The sequence below is a fragment of the Podarcis raffonei genome, chromosome 1 (assembly GCF_027172205.1).
Source record: "Podarcis raffonei isolate rPodRaf1 chromosome 1, rPodRaf1.pri, whole genome shotgun sequence".
NCBI classification, from domain to species: domain Eukaryota; kingdom Metazoa; phylum Chordata; class Lepidosauria; order Squamata; family Lacertidae; genus Podarcis; species Podarcis raffonei.
The window spans coordinates 105,855,399-105,874,056 of NC_070602.1; the positions used below are offsets into that span (position 1 = coordinate 105,855,399).

Consider the following 18,658-nt stretch of genomic DNA (forward strand, 5'->3'; position numbering starts at 1 on the left):
AAGGCCCAATTGGGTTGCTTCCCTTTTTCTTTAATCAGCAGAATCTTCCTCCTTTGCCCTATCCTGAGATGCTTTTTATAAGTCCCATCAGTTTCAGGTGTAATTTGTCACATGGTGTTAAGGGCTGCTTCTTCAAGAAGCACAATTCTAAAGCCCTCTTAGGCACCAGAACTAGTTGATTGGTTCTTTGATTTTGGCCACTCTGATTGAAGTCCAAATGAAGTTCAACAAATGACCAGAGCAACTCACTTAAAAACAAAAGACCAAGCTGAAACAGCCCATTCCATTTCACTGTTCAATCTTTGGGAGAGTTCTTGCAAGTTTGTTGAGGAAGGGGTTGTGTGTTAAGGGTTGTGACACACTTCTGCCCTATTGTGCAGCTCTTTTCAGTGGTCATTTCCCCTCATGAGATGTCCTAGAGAGGGCACTGCTCCAGTGAGTGCTGGCCTCCATTCTTTCCACCAAGAGTGCCTTACAGTAATGTAACATTGGGGCATTCTGGAGGAGAAATTTGTGGCTGCCAGGTAAGAGGAGCTCCACTGCTTTAAACAAACAAACAAATAGTATCATCCTCTCACAATTAAGAGTTCCACCACAACCTTCCATCTAATCCCCACCAAACATATGTGCCTTTTTCCATTAAACCATGGCTCAGGAAGCTTAACAGTGATGTTGTAATTGACAATTTGCCAACAAACCAGTATCAGAAATCATGATTTGGAGCAACCATAATTGGTGTGATCACAAAACCATGGTTATTGCTCTGTCCCCAGAAGCCACTGTTTCAAGAGATTAGAGTGCTGAGCAGACATAAAAATGAAAGCAGAGAAGCAGCTTTCAACTAGGGTTTGCCTCTAATTTTGGAAGGTAATACCATGGTTTGGTTCTAAACAATGATTAGCACAAACTTTGATTTGGTGTGGTGTACAAATTGAATCATAGATTTATTGAAATGATCCTTGAAATTAGTTTTTAAAGTAGCTCATGATTTCAAAAGGGCTCTGTCTCAGTTCAGTTCTGCTTTTGGTCAGACTTGGCTTGCAGGCATTCAAGGTTAAGGTCAGCAGTAAGAACTCAGCAAAGCAGTATGATCCATGAATGACCAATATAGCCAGCTGATGAAGTCATCGGCTCAGTAAGGGAAACGTCAAAAAGGATATTGTGGCCAGGATGCAAGCCAGGATCATCCTTAGCCATGTAAACCTTGAACCTTGTTTATCAAGTCGTAGTAGAATCAGTGGCTAGAAAGGAACGCAGAGCATCACCAGGTCATGTCGCATTTCTGACAACATCTGGAGCTGCAGGGTGCATATATTAAGTTATGTAATAGGACAATTGTTGAAAATGGGTATGTACTAGAACAGCGTTTGATGGATTGCACCTTTTAATGGATACATTTAGATCTTTTTCATTCTTTATGCAGAGGCCAACCTGGATTTGTCACCAAGTTTACTCAGGAGCCCATCATGGCTCTGTGAGAAATGCATCTGTATAATGTATATGCTGGCAAACGTGCATTTCTCACATTCATATCTTATTTAAGTGTCCATTTATAACATGTCGGCTAAAAATGTAGTGACCTTTTAAACCACAATATGCAACCAGGAATATGTTGGTTGGCAAGTGTGAAGAATAAGCAGACTAGTCAGGGATTGCAAGGACAGAAGGCAGGATTTGAATTCAAAATGGCCATGTTAAATTTGATCTGAAAACAAGATAGATTCATAAAGATGTGGAGGTAGATCCAGAACAGCCTTCCCCAGCCTGGTGCCCTCCACAACATTCGGACAGCAGTCTTATCATCAGTCACAGCAAGTCTGTGGGAGTTGTATTCCAAATCATCTGGTGGTCACCAAATTGGGGAGGCAAACCTAGATTATGATAAATCACTTCACCAGAAAGCAAGATAAATTGAAGAGCAGCCAAGAGCTCATAAAAGCACCGTTTAATTAAAAAAATAGTCCTTGGTTTTAGAAATACAAAATATACATTCTCTTGTGTATGCATTGGGTTGTTTCATACAATGATGTCTCTTTCGTGCAAGGACATCTGCATAACTAACAGGACCTTATAATCCAATGCCTTTCCAGATGCTCCTCCTTCAACAACTTCTTGCTGCTACTCCCACAACTTCAACCTGCATCCTAGTCTGTGCTGCTTCACCATGCTTCCCACTGTATTTCTTCACAAACCCCATTGCCTTGTCTAAGATATTCACACAGTCTGTGAGCCAATAACAGCAAAAAAATAAACATCACCCAAAGAATACCATGTCTAGTTTTGCATACATTTTAAAAACATAGACAACAAAAGGGGTGTGTTTTGATTTATTTATTTTCAGGTGGTGGAATCGGGGAGAACTTGCTCAATGTTAGTGTTTTAGCTTCCTTGGCCTTGGGAGGGTTATAAAGATGCAAGAATCTTTTTGGCAGCAGCCGTTCAGTGTGGCCTGGACCCATCCCAGATTAGACCACACTATGCAGACATTGCCAAATGGATTGGCGTTAAGCAGCAACAAGTAGTTTTTTTGCAGGCTTTAGTGCAGCATGTGGATCATTTATTGCCAACCACATATCTGGGTAAGAAATTTTGCTGAGCAATAAGGATTGACTGAGAACTGATATAGGCAGTGCTTTTTTCCCCTTTTTCTTTAACCCAGGGTTATTTTTTAGTCACTGAGTGGTCTGGGGAAATGAATCATTGAGGACTCCACTCAGATTTCTGTCTTTAGCCCTAACAAGTACACATAAAGGTATATATTTAATCTGCAGAGAAAACTGGCCACATTTTTTAAAGCAAGCAGTAGGTTATAGATAGTATTAGAGTGGGAAAAATAGATTTCTCTATCATAATCCTGATATATTTTGGATCCTCTCTGTCAACAATCTATTCTTTATAGCAACGAATACACAGTAATGAGGGGCATTCTGCTCCAACACTGTCTTCATAGCTGCCCTGTTAACTGAAAATGTCATTATAAAACACACGCACACAGTATTATCTGGAATACACTGAGCTGAACTCTGACATGTGTTTGCACTTCATCAGAAAATGATATCATCGTCATATCTAAGCAACTTTCTGTATGCAGATAATTGGCTGCATGTCTCTGATAACAAGAGTACTAAAATACATAGTGTTTATTAATATGCATCACCATTCTGATTCTGGTTTTTATGCCTTAGGAATCTAAGCTCTGCAGGAGAAGAGGCACGGAAACAAATGAGATCTTGTGAAGGGCTGGTTGATTCATTGTTATATGTGATCCATACATGTGTGAATACTTCAGATTATGACAGCAAGGTGTGTAGATCTTTTAACAACATTTTCTCTTTGTTATCAGGAGAGTTGTCTGGTTTGGGCTGTAATTTGTTTATACCATTGCAGTCACAGAGTTGTTACGCTTTTGTGCCACTGAATCCTGAAGCATGCAAATTAATGCTGCCTGTCTAAGCAGAACCTGGAACTGTGAAATGATGAAAACAAGGATGGGTTTTATCTTCCAGATCTTTCTAGTTTCTTCCCCCTCCCTTGTAGTATTTCTGAAGGTTCAGTGTTTAAATTGTTGCTCTCTTACTCAATCTTGGGTGGGCACAATACTCGTTGACTTGGAGAGGTTCACTGTGACAAAGTTTGATAACCTTTACACTGGATTATAGAGGGATTACTAAAAGACTCATCATGGTTAAAATTTAGCTGATCCCTATTTCCCCTGATATCCCTTCAAAAGTTTAATTCATCCTTTAAATGTATATTCCCAAATCACTTCTGCACTATGTATTTCACTACAGAATCTCTCCTTTGTTTGGCTTACAGACAGTGGAAAACTGTGTGTGCACACTAAGAAACCTTTCCTACCGTCTTGAGCTTGAAGTGCCTCAGGCCCGCCTTCTGGGTATTAATGAGTTGGATGACTTTTTGGGGAAGGAATCGCCTAGCAAAGATTCAGAGCCAAGCTGCTGGGGGAAAAAGAAGAAGAAGAAGAAGAAAACTTCGCAGGAGGACCAGGTTGGTTCCTCCTCATTCCCCATGGCTTATGAACCAATATGTTAGAGGATACCACGTAACAGGATGTTTTAAACAATCCTGTTTGGATTTGGCTTAAAAGACAGAGCTCACATATAATAAGTGCATTATCTTTCACAGTGGGATGGAGTTGGCCCAATACCAGGATTGTCAAAGTCTCCTAAAGGTGTGGAAATGCTGTGGCATCCTTCTGTAGTGAAACCGTATCTAACTCTTCTAGCTGAAAGCTCCAACCCGGCTACTTTGGAAGGTTCTGCAGGATCTCTCCAGAATCTTTCTGCAGGCAACTGGAAGGTATTGTATGAAACTTGAAGCTGTTGCTACTTCACCCTTGCAGTGTTTTTTGCAACAACACTGATGCTCTAGTGGAGAGCCAGTGGCAACATCCAACATTTTGCAGGCTGCTTTATCCAGGAAATGTACTTCAGGGTACAGGATCTCATATGAACTATATGTAAAGTTGACCAATTAAAAAAAAAAAAAGTAAGATGGTATTCAACCATAGTTTAGACGTATTGAAATTAATGGACAAAAGTTGGCCATGTTCATTCATTTCAGCAGTGGTACTTCGAGTAAAACTTAGTGGAATACTGCCCATAATTCATGCGTATGGACAAGTGGATATTACTCTGCCCATCAAACAGAAGATAAAGTGCATTTGGTCCTGACTCATTACATGCGCAGACATCTCAACAATACCTTAGAATTATGTGGCACAAGTATTCTTTTATGTATGGAGTCTAGGAACAGTATGTCCAGGCCATCCTTGCTGATAGTGGTGTGTGCAAGGGAGGTGGAACATAACTCTTCATAGTATTCTACCTGATGCAGCTATACAAATATATTTCCTATTCTATTTGAAGACGATGACTGCATTTGGACACAATGTTAAGTCATGTTTCAGTGTTATACAAGAACGAGCCGTCTCAAGCCAGCAAGCTCCATTGTTCTTTGTCCATCTCTGGCACAGAAGCCAGTTTCACAGACTATGAGGTTTGAAACCGGTCTGCTTCAACAAACTACACTTGAGGCTACTAATCACAATTTGTCCAGGATTAGCTATCATGACAAGCTAATCTGAAATGTTAGGATGGTGCTAACATTACTTTGTGTTGTTTGCTGTAATGTTAGCTTCTCTGTGCTAAAAGAGCAAGACATAAAGAAGAGTAAAATAAGAAATAAAATGGAAGGAAAAGCTTCCATACTGCACAAGGGTGAGAGGGCAGACAATCAAATTGTATTTTTTTATTGAAGAAGAATATTTTTTTCTACCTTGAATGTGGAATAAAAAAATTCATGAAAAACGTAGGGGAAAGTTAAGAACGTTAAGGGTGGGAATCAATTAAATAGTCTTGCTAACTGAAGGACTTCTGCTAGGGCAGTGGGGCTCCCCCCCCCAAGCATCCTCTCCCCAATTGGCGGGGTGTCATGAAAACCCTCATAACAGCATGTGGGGAGAGGAGATGGAGGGTTTTTCCATCTGGCAAACAGAAAAGCTTGTACTAACAGAATGATTGTCATAGCCCTACATTGAATTCCTCCCTTGCTATTGTATGAAGTAATGGCATTTTTAATATTTAACTTGAGCTCTGCTCCCCTAGTTCATACATCTATTCACCTTACAGTCAGAGTAGTACAAAGTGGAATGCTTTTGGGGAAGAACATTACCAACATGCTACTGTTAAAAGCACTGAGGGTTTCTTACCAGTGCATAACTGGAGTGGGGTAAGGAGCAAAATTCTTAGCCTCACTTTTTTAAAAAAGATATTGTTCGGTACAAAGTCTCCAAATATTCCGAATCCAGCATTTTCCGCAAGCCGTGCAAAGAAAGGTCACAGCTTAATTAAATTAGCTGAAGCACAGATAGGTTTATCAGCAAATAGGAGATTAATTGCTGTTCACAAATAGGTTTTATCGCTATACACTCCTGCTTACTATATGCACAGCTGGTATACTGTAAAAGCACCAACCTGCATACCTTAAATCGCTTTTGTTTATTCACCAAAGGGATAATAATAATAAAAAACCTCAAATTTCTTAAAGTGACATACTGCCTTAGAACTTCCAGCAGGTAATTTTCTTTTAAAGGAACCAAAAATTTTGTCGTTCCCCACCATAAAATGTTACTGCATATTTAATAGCTATTAAAGCAGTTATAATACCATTTAACATATTTAGTTGAATTCATCTCTTTCTGTGGCCCATAATGAAAACTCTTCAAATGTGAGGTTGATTCCAAACCCACACTTAAGTTAATGCGAGTAGGGTACATAGCTCCATTTTGTGGTTTGGACAGCACCCACTAATTTGTATTAAAATTCGTACATGGTGAAAGAAAAGGTTGGCTATGTTGGTTTTTTAAAATAAAAAAAAGTACATGTATTTAAGTAATTTTGCATTTCTGTCGGTAGTTTGCGGCCTATATTCGAGCTGCTGTCAGAAAAGAGAAAGGGCTTCCGATTCTCGTGGAACTGCTGAGAATGGACAATGACAGAGTTGTTTCTTCTGTGGCAACAGCTTTGAGAAATATGGCATTAGATGTCCGCAACAAGGAGCTTATTGGTAAGTAATGAGGGACACCTAACTATGCAGGATGTCCATATGAGAAACACTGTATATTTTAAAAAATTAGTTTTGGAGTTTCCTGTAGCCATATCCAGCCCTGCAGCTCAGCCATCACAGGGGATCTCGGTGAGCGAAAGACCTCTAGTCAGGGGTGCGTGGAGGGCAGGGGGTAGAAGTAGAAGTCCCATTGCACCAGCGTAACACCACTGGTAATGCCCTGGGAACAACCCTCTGTCTCAATGGCAAGCAGTCGCTGGAAAATGGAACTGTTTCGGACAGGAAGTTATATCTGCAAAGCTTGATTGAAAATGAAATTCTTCATCTTTGGTGTGAAGTCATAACCTTCTCAAGATTCATTATGCTGGTGATGAGTTCTGACAGCCTCCAAACATATTCTTCCCTTGGAGATCAAGAGTGTTTTCAAATTTATTTTTAGAACCTTTTCCCCCCTCCTGCCATAATGTATGTTTCTGTCAAAATGTTGATATGGATAGGTAGGTGTTTATATAGATGACATGGCCAATTTCCTGCAGATGATTAATTCGGCAGCCCTCTTTCCTCCATCTGGGGTTTCTGTTCTAAAAGTCAAAGTAATATTGATGGGTGTAGCCTAGACCATTGGTTCTAAAACTCTGTGCACAGGCACCAGGAAAAGAGCTGTAATAGTCACTCAGAACAACTCCCTGTTTGAGCACCTTGTGGAAAACCGTTACCAGATCTGCTATCAGAAAGCAGTTCCCAAGCATTAAAAGTATAAGGCTTGAGCCTTTCTGAAGTTCACTTTCATGGACCAACACAGCAGTATAATATGCCAAGGAAACAAAAAGTTGTAAGAGGCATTCATCATACCACTTAAGGATTCAAAGCAATGATTATTTGGGGTTTATGTATAAACCCAGACCCACTTGCACAGACTTCAGGACCCACATGATTGAAAATACTGTCCTAGCGTATGCTACCAGGGCCAAGCTACACGTGATCTGAATTGGATTGGATCAGTATTATCCCTGTTGTGAAGGCACCTCTGCTCCAATCAAAATTCTCTGTGAGCGTTTTTTAAAGTATTTTAAAAATTCCATCAGGAGACCATCTATATCATGTGTGATTCAGTCCTCTGTTCAACCAGGACTAAGGTAAAAGGTAAAGGTACCCCTGCCCGTACGGGCCAGTCTTGACAGACTCTAGGGTTGTGCGCCCATCTCACTCTATAGGCCGGGGGCCAGCGCTGTCCGAAGACACTTCCGGGTCACGTGGCCAGCGTGACAAGCTGCATCTGGCAAGCCAGCACAGCACACGGAACGCCGTTTACCTTCCTGCTAGTAAGCGGTCCCTATTTATCTACTTGCACCCGGGAGTGCTTTCGAACTGCTAGGTTGGCAGGCGCTGGGACCGAGCAGCGGGAGCGCACCCCGCCCCGGGGATTCGAACCGCCGACCTTTCGATCGGCAAGCCCTAGGCGCTGAGGTTTTACCCACAGCGCCACCCGCATCCCTCAACCAGGACTACACTGCAGTAAAAGAAAGGAAAAAGGGCTTGATTAACATCTAGGTGAATTTTGCAAACTCACAAACCAGCTACAGAATTCTCTGCAATCTCCAGGGGTTCCTCAGCAGACAAATGGAAGGGGAAATGGTTCCCCAAAGATGCCTTTGTGTTTCCTGTGTTTTATCATCTGGCCTCAGCTACATATCTGTTTCTAAGAGTCTAGAGAGGTGTTGAAGTTATTGAGATTATTTTAATCTAACAAAATCAGTGCATTCAGAGATCTATGTCTCAGAAGCCGATGGTCCGAAACCAAAGTTATTACACAACGTTTTGCAAAGGGGAGTTGCAATCCATGTCAGAAACTGGGAGAGAAATGAATATTCCTGACTGCAGAAGTGAATGGGCCATTTCCTTGCTTATGCACCGTTCCACTTGTATTTACACAAAATGTTTTTAAATTGTACATTGCTACAAGTTTGCAATGGAGTAGCATTTCTTCTTTGGTTATGAATCAGAATTTGTCTGCAGGTGCTCAGCTAGAGCAGAGAATTAATGCCTTCCTCATATTACTTACCTGCTAGCTATCATTTATATACAAATACACTTCCAGTTTTTGTGTTACGGGGCCACTGAATTATCACCATAGCCCAAACCAGGGCATTTAGTGTACCTTAGCTTTAGGATACTTTTTCTTTGTTTTACTGTGCAGTTTGTTAAATTTCACTGGACACCAATCCCACAATCTTGGGAACTGATTTTTCTCTCCTATAACAATTATACTTCATATGCATATTTCCTGCTTCTGTACATACTAGTCACATTCTCATACAATGCTAAACCATGATTTAGCTCTACCTAAATGGCTCTGCTTAGTTCAACAAGACAACTTCATGACCCACCAGTTTGAAGCCGGCTGGTAATTAAAGCTACCAGAGTCAGGCTTTTAACACAGCAAGGTAGAATTCTCTGAAAGTAAAAGATTGACTCTGCTGGTTCTTCTTCCACCCCCATGGGAGGAAAAGGAAAGAAGCATTTATGCCCAACTCTTCACTTGTGCTCATTCATGTAGCCCTAAATTATGGCTTAGCATCTTACTCAAATACAGCATCTAACTTCTCACATTCCATTGGTTCAAAGTTCTGAAAGAAAGAAAGAAAGAAAGAAAGAAAGAAAGAAAGAGGGGGATCTGTGTGCCTTGGTGAAATATTTATTGTGTTTTTATAAACCACAGATTGCTAAAAACCAGAGCAATTAATTTGATTGTGTTCTCTCTCTCTCTCTCTCTTACTATAAAATGGCTCAGCTAAAACAAGCTTATCTAAAATAAATACATAGATTTGTGTATGTCTGTGTACTTTGGCATGTTGCCACAATCATTTTAATCACTTTTTGTTCTAATCCAGCAAAAGAAGGCAATATATTTTTAATTTGAAAAATGACACTGCAGTACCTTGCTGCCACTCTGCATAGATTTCTTTTTTTTATGAAGTTGTATTAAATAATAATAATAATCCTCCCCACACACCCAGAGTGCTTCTGGATTTGTAAGTCTCCTTGTTGTGTTTCTATGCAGTGTGTTTTTCTATGTGATGCTAAAAATACCTTAGAACAGTGCAAAGTTCCTGTATGGGCTTCTTTTCCTCCCCAGGTAAATACGCTATGCGAGACCTGGTAAATCGCCTTCCCGGAGGCAATGGGCCAAACATTCTCTCTGATGAAACTGTGGCAGCAATCTGCTGTGCTTTGCATGAGGTCACCAGCAAAAACATGGAGAATGCCAAAGCCCTGGCTGACACAGGAGGAATAGAAAAACTGGTGAACATAACAAAAGGAAGAGGTGACAGGCAAGTAGAACATTAGAAAGTCTCAAGTGAAAAATATTTTGATAAGAGGAACTTAAGAAAATTTGTAGTCTACACAAAGAGTATTTATTTATGCATTCTTGTCTTACTTAATAAGCTGACCAGCCTCATAGAGTTGCAATCTGTTCAGCACGGGAGGAGAGACCTTGGCATTTATTCCGTGTGATTTTTCTAAAATCCACGCTGTGCCTGCCAGTTTCCTTATTATGTATAATTTGTGTGTGTGTGCAAATTTCTGCAAACTATTCCTAGACCAAAATCTTGGTGAATTTAGAGGAAATGTCATAAAACTAAGGTGTCCTTATAGATTAGATCAGGCTTAGGCAAACTCTGGCCCTCCAGATGTTTGGTACTGCAATTCCCACCATCCCTGACCACTGGTCCTGGAGGGCCGGAGTTTGCCTATGCCTGGATTAGATCTACCTACACAGATGCTGCTGGACTAGATAGACCTTTGGCCTGATCTATCAATTTTTAAAAAATGTTATTAACAATTACAAGAATAAGGAAAACAGCAGATAAATTAATGGTGCCATGTCCAAGCTCCAAGGAATTTAGGTAAAACCAAACAAAATGAAATGAATAGGTCTTTACAAATGGAAAATATTACATCAAGGGAAGAAATTTCACAGTTTAAGGTGGTCACTTACCCCCCCCCCCAAAAAAAGCCCTGTGCCTCATATATAACAATCTAATCTCAAGTTTATCAGGATCGACTCTGCTTTTCAACATTTTAATGTTCAGCGGGCTCATAGAAAAGGAAGTGCTTCCCTTAAGATTCTTAGAATGTAGTGAGTGCCTTGAATTTGGGCACATATACAAACTGGTAAAACTATAGAGGTTTTAAAGCAGGTATAAAATGTAATCAGAAGTGTACTTCTGCTAACAAATGTTCACTCACACTTTGTACCATTTTACATTTCCGAGCCAGCTTTCAAGGGCAGCTCCACAATAAAGAGCATTTCAGTAATCTAATATAGAAAAATACCCAAAGTATGAATGTCTTTCAGCAGCAGGCCCATTTCACATGGCTATCTGTTGTTAAAAAGCATTCCAGGCCACAGCCGCTGCTTCCTCAACATCTAGGAATGGTGCTGAGTTCACGGGTACTCCCAGACTGTGAACCTAATCCTTAGGGGGGAATGCAAAGCCAGCCCCCTCCAAACGCTTATTTTCATCCATCTGGGCAACTAAATGAGCCACCATCATCACATATCTCTTTGCCTGCAATGAATTTGCTAATTCGTCCTAATCCAGTACATCACTGATTTTGAGCACTCATTCAGAGAGATCACCATCACACCTGGATCCAAGAAAAAGAACAAACAAAACTGGGTGTCATCAATATATCAGTGACACCAGGCTCCAAATACCCAGATTACTTCACCCAGTAGTTTAATGTAAATGTTAAATAGCATGGTAAATAATACTCAAAGCTGTGGAACCCTACAAAATAATTCTCATGAGAAGAAGCAATTCTATTTGTGTAGTATGTGCATGTCTAGTAATATTGTACACTAAATGTAAACTTTTTTACGTCTCAGGTCATCACTGAAGGTTGTCAAGGCAGCAGCCCAGGTGCTGAACACATTATGGCAATATCGTGATCTCCGCAGCATTTACAAGAAGGTAACACATAAAAGCTGTTCATACAAAAATTAGTATTCATCAAGATGCAATTCCACAATGAAATCTAAACTAGTTCTTCTAATGAAATGTCATTCATTTTTCATATGACCTCCTTTTTCTTGTTCCACAGGATGGTTGGAATCAAAATCATTTTATTACCCCAGTGTCAACACTTGAGCGTGACAGATTCAAGTCACATCCCTCCTTGTCTACAACAAATCAACAAATGTCGCCTATCATTCAGTCCGGTCAGTTAATAAACCTTTCCCTTTGTATGTGGCCAGATTAGATGTTAATTTCCCCGATCAGCTCTTGTTCACTCCTTTTAAAAACCTTTGGAGGCTCATTCTCAGTTTTTTACTTCAAGCATATTCTTCTCATATATAGTTGAAGCCATCAGACTGGTTTTTGGTATGACAGAGTTCAACGAACAGTCTATACATTTTTAACCAGATATTCCACCCTCCACAGCACTTAGGCACCCTGCCTCTGTGATGTACAAAGAGACGATATTTACAAACAGGCCTAAACAGTATTAATTTAAGAAGATAGGGTCTTCCATGGAAAGCTGTGGTACTGTAGTTCATGGTGAGGAAAAAGGTTCCCTGCGCGTTAGCTGAGCAAACCCCTTTGCCCCTCTGGCTCTCTTGGGGGAAGATCCTCTTCTGGCTCTGGGGTAGGTCTCCTCCCGAACCAGGAGGACTCTCCAGGGTACTCCCAATTTACACGATTTCGTGTATGTGCATTTGAGCCCGGAACCTCAGTGTAAATGGGAAGCTACCTGCATATCAGGGGTAGGGGGTGGGAAGAGAATAGTAGGCCCATATAGCTACTGTATCCTAAAAACATAGATTTATACACATTGCCTGACTCTTCACAATCTTGGCCAAACACTCTAATGAATATTAACTCTCAACTTTAAGGTGTTGCAGCTCTTTTAGAGATTCTATATGAATGTTTTAAGGAATTACATTTATTGCTGCTTTTCCTACATGTCCGAAAGCCTATTATTACAAAGCAGTTCCGAAGAACCCTCTACTTTTTCCTAACCCTTTTGTCTGGCACTGATTTTCTCTCTCCCTGTCTCTTTCCCTCTCCTTTCTTCTCTTTCACCTTCTTTTCCCCAGTTGGAAGCACATCTTCATCACCAGCGCTATTAGGAATTAGAGACCCTCGTTCCGAATATGATAGGACCCAAACTTCTATGCAGTATTACAATAGCCAAGGTGATGGGATTGCACATAAAGATATGTATACTGGTAAGGGACCAGTGAGATGGAAAATGAAAGCTTGGTACATAATTTTTAAACTTCTTGCTTACCAAAAAAAAAAAAAAAAGCATGTTCTGAATGAGAAAAAAACAACATGTCATGCAGTGAAAGCAAAGAGGGTCAGATCATATTCATAGTAGCAATAGAATAACATCAAAAAGTAATGAGTGTTATTCAAGCACATATTTAAACCTGTCTGTAAAATATTTTATTGCATACTACTTTTCAAGAAACACACGCTTATCTTATGAATGCTGGCAAAAACATTTCGCCGCATCACAGGTTATAACCCAAATTCAGCAGCAAGCAATTCTCGCTAAGGGACTCTCTGCCTCCTTCCTTTCGTCTTCCTTCTGTCATGAAGCATAGCATCATTATACAGCCGAGATGTCTGAGGAGGGGGTGGAACCTGCAAGTCAGGTTTCAGCAGAGAGAAGCACAAATTATATGCATCCAAATAAACCACTGAAGTCAAATGTGCTCCATAAGGCTGGATATCCAGGTGTCTGTTTCTAGAGGTGGTTGTTGTGGTCAGAACCTGACCTTGCTCTTGTAGCCTCCCCCAAGGTGGGAAATATTGGGATCCTTTATTGATATATATCATACAGTTCTGTTCCTCTTTCACCGAAGTGTGAAAATCAGCCCAGCATGACACCTGAGCAAATCAAATATTGCTTTTAATACTCTGTTGCCGTTTTCCCACAGGGTCCAGCAAGCCTTCGCCAATTTATATCAGTTCCTATTCTTCACCAGCAAGAGACCAAAATAGGCGTCTGCAGGTAAAAGCTGAAATCTTAATTTAAAAAATGACCATATTGATCACCAGGAGAGAGTGCATTTTCCTTTAACCTAATGGCTTTTAAACCATTTTCATTGATGGATTCCTGCTGCCTAAAGTAACTTTCTAACTTCAGGCAATCAACTCAGAATGCTATGGTGCCTGGATTATGGTTCTCAACACTGCAACTGCAGTGCAGTAGTAAAGCAAGGCTCCATCTTATCCCATTCCATACAAATCTTATTTTGGAATATTATTTTTTCTTATTTTCTATGAAATAAAACTGCAGTGTACTACACAGCCTTCCGCATTTCCCTTTTAATATACCCTTTTGGATCACACTTTCTCCACCACAGGCCTGTACAACTTGTAATCTATTAAGCTGCTGAACCCGGCAGCCCACCACCAGATTCAATAAACTTCCTATTTTGCTGCATGAACAACTGGGGGGATGTCAGATACCTGTCAAATGTGGCTAGTGAGCTCTGTTCATCTTGGTGGGTCACCAGTTGTGCAGCCCTGCTGTCTCCCACTTGTCTTCAGTGTCTAGTGGCCACGTGGGCATTGCTGGTTTGTTTGCACAAAATTCTTTGACATACCCAAACTCAGCAGATTTACGGTAGATTCCAATCTGGTCCTCTTGCACTTGCAGAAGAGCTTTTCATCCTACAGAGGCAACTGCTAACAGAAGAGGAAGTTTTCCCTCTCCCCTGCATCCCCTAGCAGTCCCCGAAAATCAGCTCTAGAAAGTTGGGGATTCACTAGAACAAAGTGAAAAGTGGCAATAGGGAAGGGGAACTTGGCAAATATAGAGATAGATACATAGAGACAGAGAGATAGATTAGATATATCTCCCCTCCTCTTCTGGATCAAAAGCATTTCAAAGCATTTCAAAAAGTGCAAAGACCCCAGTTGGATTCTTCCCTGAGATTCCAGACTGCTCACCAGTTTATGGCTTTATTGATTTCAGTACAGTGGTACCTCATGTTAAGAACTTAATTTGTTCTGCAGGTCTGTTCTTAACCTGAAACTGTTCTTAACCTGAGGTACCACTTTAGCTAATGGGGCCTCCCGCTGCCGCCACATGATTTCTGTTCTCATCCTGAAGCAAAGTTCTTAACTTGAGGTACTATTTCTGGGTTAGCGGAGTCTGTAACCTGAAGTGTCTGTAATCTGAGGTACCACTGTACTAGGATTTTTAAGAGATAAACACAAAGGATTGGGCAACTAATGCAAGAAAACATGGAGAAGTCAAAGTTACCGTATTTTTTGCACCATAACACTCACTTTTTTCCTCCTAGAAAGTAAGGGGAAATGTCTGTGCGTGTTATGGAGCGAATGCCTACGGATGGCGGGGGGATCTGCTGCAGTCGTGAGCAGAAGATCCATGGTTCCCCTTCCTTCCCTCCTCCGTGGCTCGCTTTGAAACAGCAAAGCGGGAGAAGAGCCGCTGAGTGGGGAGGAGAGAGGGACAGAGAGCCTGCTTCTTTAAAGGAGCAAAGCGGGAGGGGAGAGGAGCCTTCTCCTCTTATACCCCTCTTCTGCATTATTAACAGCATCCTTCTCCACCCACCCCACGCGTGTCCCTTGTCCCTTGAGTGCTTTTCCTTCCCTCCCCACTCAAAACGTGGTTACAAAGCACAGATCCACATGGATCCTCAGGATTTTTGCACTGGGTCACCCCAAATTCACCATCAGATCACATAGCATGTCCATGGCTACAGCTTGCACCAAAAAAATCACGCACCCACTGTTGCCTGGGGCCACAGTGGTGCAAAAACGTGGTTACAAAGCATGGGTTCAGATGGATTCTCAGGATTTTTGCATTGGGCTACCCCAAACTCACCGTCAGATCACATGTCTGTGGCCACAGCATGAACCACAAAAATCATACATCCGCTGTTTCGTTAGAATGTTTTTTTTCTTGTTTTCTTCCTCTAAAAACTATGTGCGTGTTATGGTCGGGTGCGTGTTATAGAGTGAAAAATACGGTATATTCCTGAAGTTTTTTGTTTGTTTGTTTGTTTAAAGAACTATACAGCAAAATGAAAAATGTTAAGTGAACATTTGTGTCAAGGATCTATAACAAGTTTTAGACAGGAACTGAACAAAGGACACAGGGTTACACCATAGTGGCATGCAAAACATCTTCAGACTGTAAATCTATAAGCAACATTTGCAAATTATGTGCTGTGATAAATGCAAATGAATCGTTTCCTCACCCAGGAATAACTAATTATGCATTCTTAAAGAAGTGCAAGTGTTTAGGGGTGTAAAATTAGAAAGTCAACAGCACAACAAGAATTGCAATTAGGGAAGAATGAAAAAAGGCCAAAAAAATAAACAACAGTATAAGTATCTTCTACCAAGAGGAGGCTGATGAAGTGCCACAGCAGCAAGGGCCCCTGATGTAAGAGCTGGGGAAACAACAGATCAGCTTGATTGGGAGTCCTTTACTTTACACCTGTCTTCACTCCTAAAAGTTTGTTCAGATGTTGACATAATATTTGTAAGAATTGGGAAGACTCAGAGGACAGAATAGGAAAAGAACAAGTCAGATTCTTAAAGATACCTTGGGCATAATCAGAATTGCCGAAAGATAAAATTGTACCAAGAAATAGAAATTCATCCTCTTACACATGCAACATAGGCCATACTAGTTGTAGAACAATTGGTGATTATACAATGGAGCCTGCAACAAAACGTTGCAGTGTGGTATATTCCTTTCCTTGATACCTAGATAGCCATGTCCTTTTCCAGACTACTACATTTATTTCCTGTCCTCCCCCACTCACATACACATCCCCATTCCCCCCCCTCATGGAAATATGGGTCTGAAAGAAACTAAAGAACTTTGAGAATGGTTTTACAAAAGGCTTTCTTTCTATGTGCAAAAATGTTGCCGCACACCTCACGTTCATGTGAATGGATAAATTGCTACTACAACTATACATAGATCAACTGAGGTATTTTTCCTTCCCTTCTTTTTGCTTTTTCAACAGCATCAGCAGTTGTACTACAGTCAAGATGATTCCAACAGAAAGAACTATGATGCATACAGGTTATATTTGCAGTCTCCACATAGCTATGAGGACCCATATTTTGATGACCGAGTTCACTTCCCATCTGCTACAGATTACACAACACAGTATGGACTGAAATCAGCCACAAACTATGTAGACTTTTATTCCACCAGACGACCTTCCTATAGAGCAGAACAATACCCTGGGTCACCTGACTCTTGGGTGTAGCATTAGAAAATCACGAACAGAAACATATCTTTCTAACTTTTTTTGAAAAGCGATTGAGTTATGGGTTTGCTGTTTTGAGGGGAAAATGTGGAAGTGAATTGCAAAGAAGGAAACAAGGAAGAGGTTGTTTTTCCCCCCCCTAAAGGGGATTATCTTTGAAGATGGGAGAAAATTTGGAAGAGGAAATTGGAAAGGGAGAACTTTTACTCTGTTTAGATGTTAGATCTAATTACTTGTAGTTCCTATAGTCTGGTGAAGGTGTGGGCAATGTGACGAAAGGTTTGAGAATTGAGGGGAAACGGCTTTGGGAAATGTGTAGGTCAGAACAAATTACAGATATAATTTTTTTTTAAAAAAAAGAAAATGTGAATAAAAGTCTTGTTCTCATAGTTTGTACAGAAAAAAAATATATGGATGCCCTTCTTGTTTTACTGCTGTTACTAAATGTCAAGATTATATGCTATCATGTCTTGTAAATTTATTTTCAGTTGGTGTAAATATGGAAACGCCACATTGGTTGGAAGTGCCATCATTTGTAATGCCGTGCGTCATTTTAAAACTGATTTCAAAAGCTGACATCTTTTAAAGAGAGAGAGGAGGGGGAAAAGGAAGAGGGATCATACAAGGAAATGTTATAAATAAATATCATTTTGTTTTTAAAAATGAACGGTGTAATTTTGAAGCACAAACCTCTGGTCCAGTATATCTGCACTTTTCTTATCCCCTGCCTCATTCACAGAGTACTTCACTGCCATTTTTTATGCCTATGGGGGGAGGGGAAATAAATGTGGACGTCTCATCCATGGAAAGTAGATCCCTGCTCATTCTTCGTTTTCTGTGTTTACTGTTAAGGAACAAATACAACAGATGTGTATGCTCATTGTGAGTTGTAGAATCAGGTTAAATATATATCTATACACACACATATATATATATTTCCAGGCATTTCTACCATTTTCTTATTTTTGTGAAGTTCATCTATTTCTTATTTGTCAAGCTGGCATACCAAAACATAAAATTATGCACTTTCTTGTCTTCTTTTCATTTCCACAGTACTCATGAAGCCAGTACCTTTCACGGTTTATATTCCCTTTGGGGGGGAAATGAAAAGACGCAGAATAAAGTAGATATAAATTCCTTTTACAGAATATTTTGTAAGTAATCTGTCCAGCTGGCTCACATCCCTCTTGATTTATTGTGCTTTCATAACTGAGCGTTAATTAATTGCATTCAGTTTCCTCCTGGCCCATTGATAATTGCTAAATATTTAGACCACAATACTCATTAACTTGGGCGTATTTATATTGCTTTATCTGCATCTGTTTGTTAGTGTTATTCCATAGGTGGAACCCATTAAAGCCTTTAAAAGCACAGAGGGGGTGCACCAAGAGATAAAACGTATCTTATTTTCAGGCTTGCAAGGGGTAATTATCAGCTCTCTACCTATTCTTATTTATTTATTAACAATACTTGTATTCTTCCCCATAATCTCTGAGACATTATTGTTGTAGAGCACACCAATCTTTGAGACAAGTAGAAAACAGCAAATTCCGTTTATATTACACCTTAATTTCATGGGAACTCAAAGTGGCATGCATAGGTGGCACTGGCAATTTCCCACCCAAATACTGACCACACCTAGACCTCCAGTAGCATCAGCAGGTTGCCTCACCCTATGTCTTCAGGCCAAGCCTTTTGTATCCGTTTTTGGCATGACAAAGGCACCTTTCTGTGGAATGCTTTGCTCCAAAGGTTGATTATTTCAGAGGATAACGCCACATATACATCAGT

The 18,658-nt window shown here is 40.4% G+C and overlaps 1 protein-coding gene across 9 annotated transcripts in view; it reads left to right on the top strand.

The window, feature by feature from the left end:
* PKP4 (plakophilin 4) overlaps positions 1-17,679 on the top strand; it is a 93,517-nt gene extending 75,838 nt beyond the window's left edge. For 6 of the 9 annotated variants that reach the window (XM_053407494.1, XM_053407529.1, XM_053407523.1 and 3 more), the window contains 10 exons: positions 3,186-3,303; positions 3,817-4,008; positions 4,147-4,320; positions 6,438-6,588; positions 9,725-9,920; positions 11,483-11,567; positions 11,698-11,815; positions 12,695-12,826; positions 13,544-13,617; positions 16,619-17,679. In XM_053407494.1, coding sequence (XP_053263469.1) covers positions 3,186-3,303; positions 3,817-4,008; positions 4,147-4,320; positions 6,438-6,588; positions 9,725-9,920; positions 11,483-11,567; positions 11,698-11,815; positions 12,695-12,826; positions 13,544-13,617; positions 16,619-16,867 — 1,489 coding nt within the window. In that variant the 3' untranslated portion in view covers positions 16,868-17,679. The remainder of the gene's footprint in view (positions 1-3,185; positions 3,304-3,816; positions 4,009-4,146; positions 4,321-6,437; positions 6,589-9,724; positions 9,921-11,482; positions 11,568-11,697; positions 11,816-12,694; positions 12,827-13,543; positions 13,618-16,618) is intronic. The other 3 variants (XM_053407501.1, XM_053407509.1, XM_053407484.1) reach the window with 2 other exon arrangements.
* Positions 17,680-18,658: the final 979 nt, after the last annotated feature.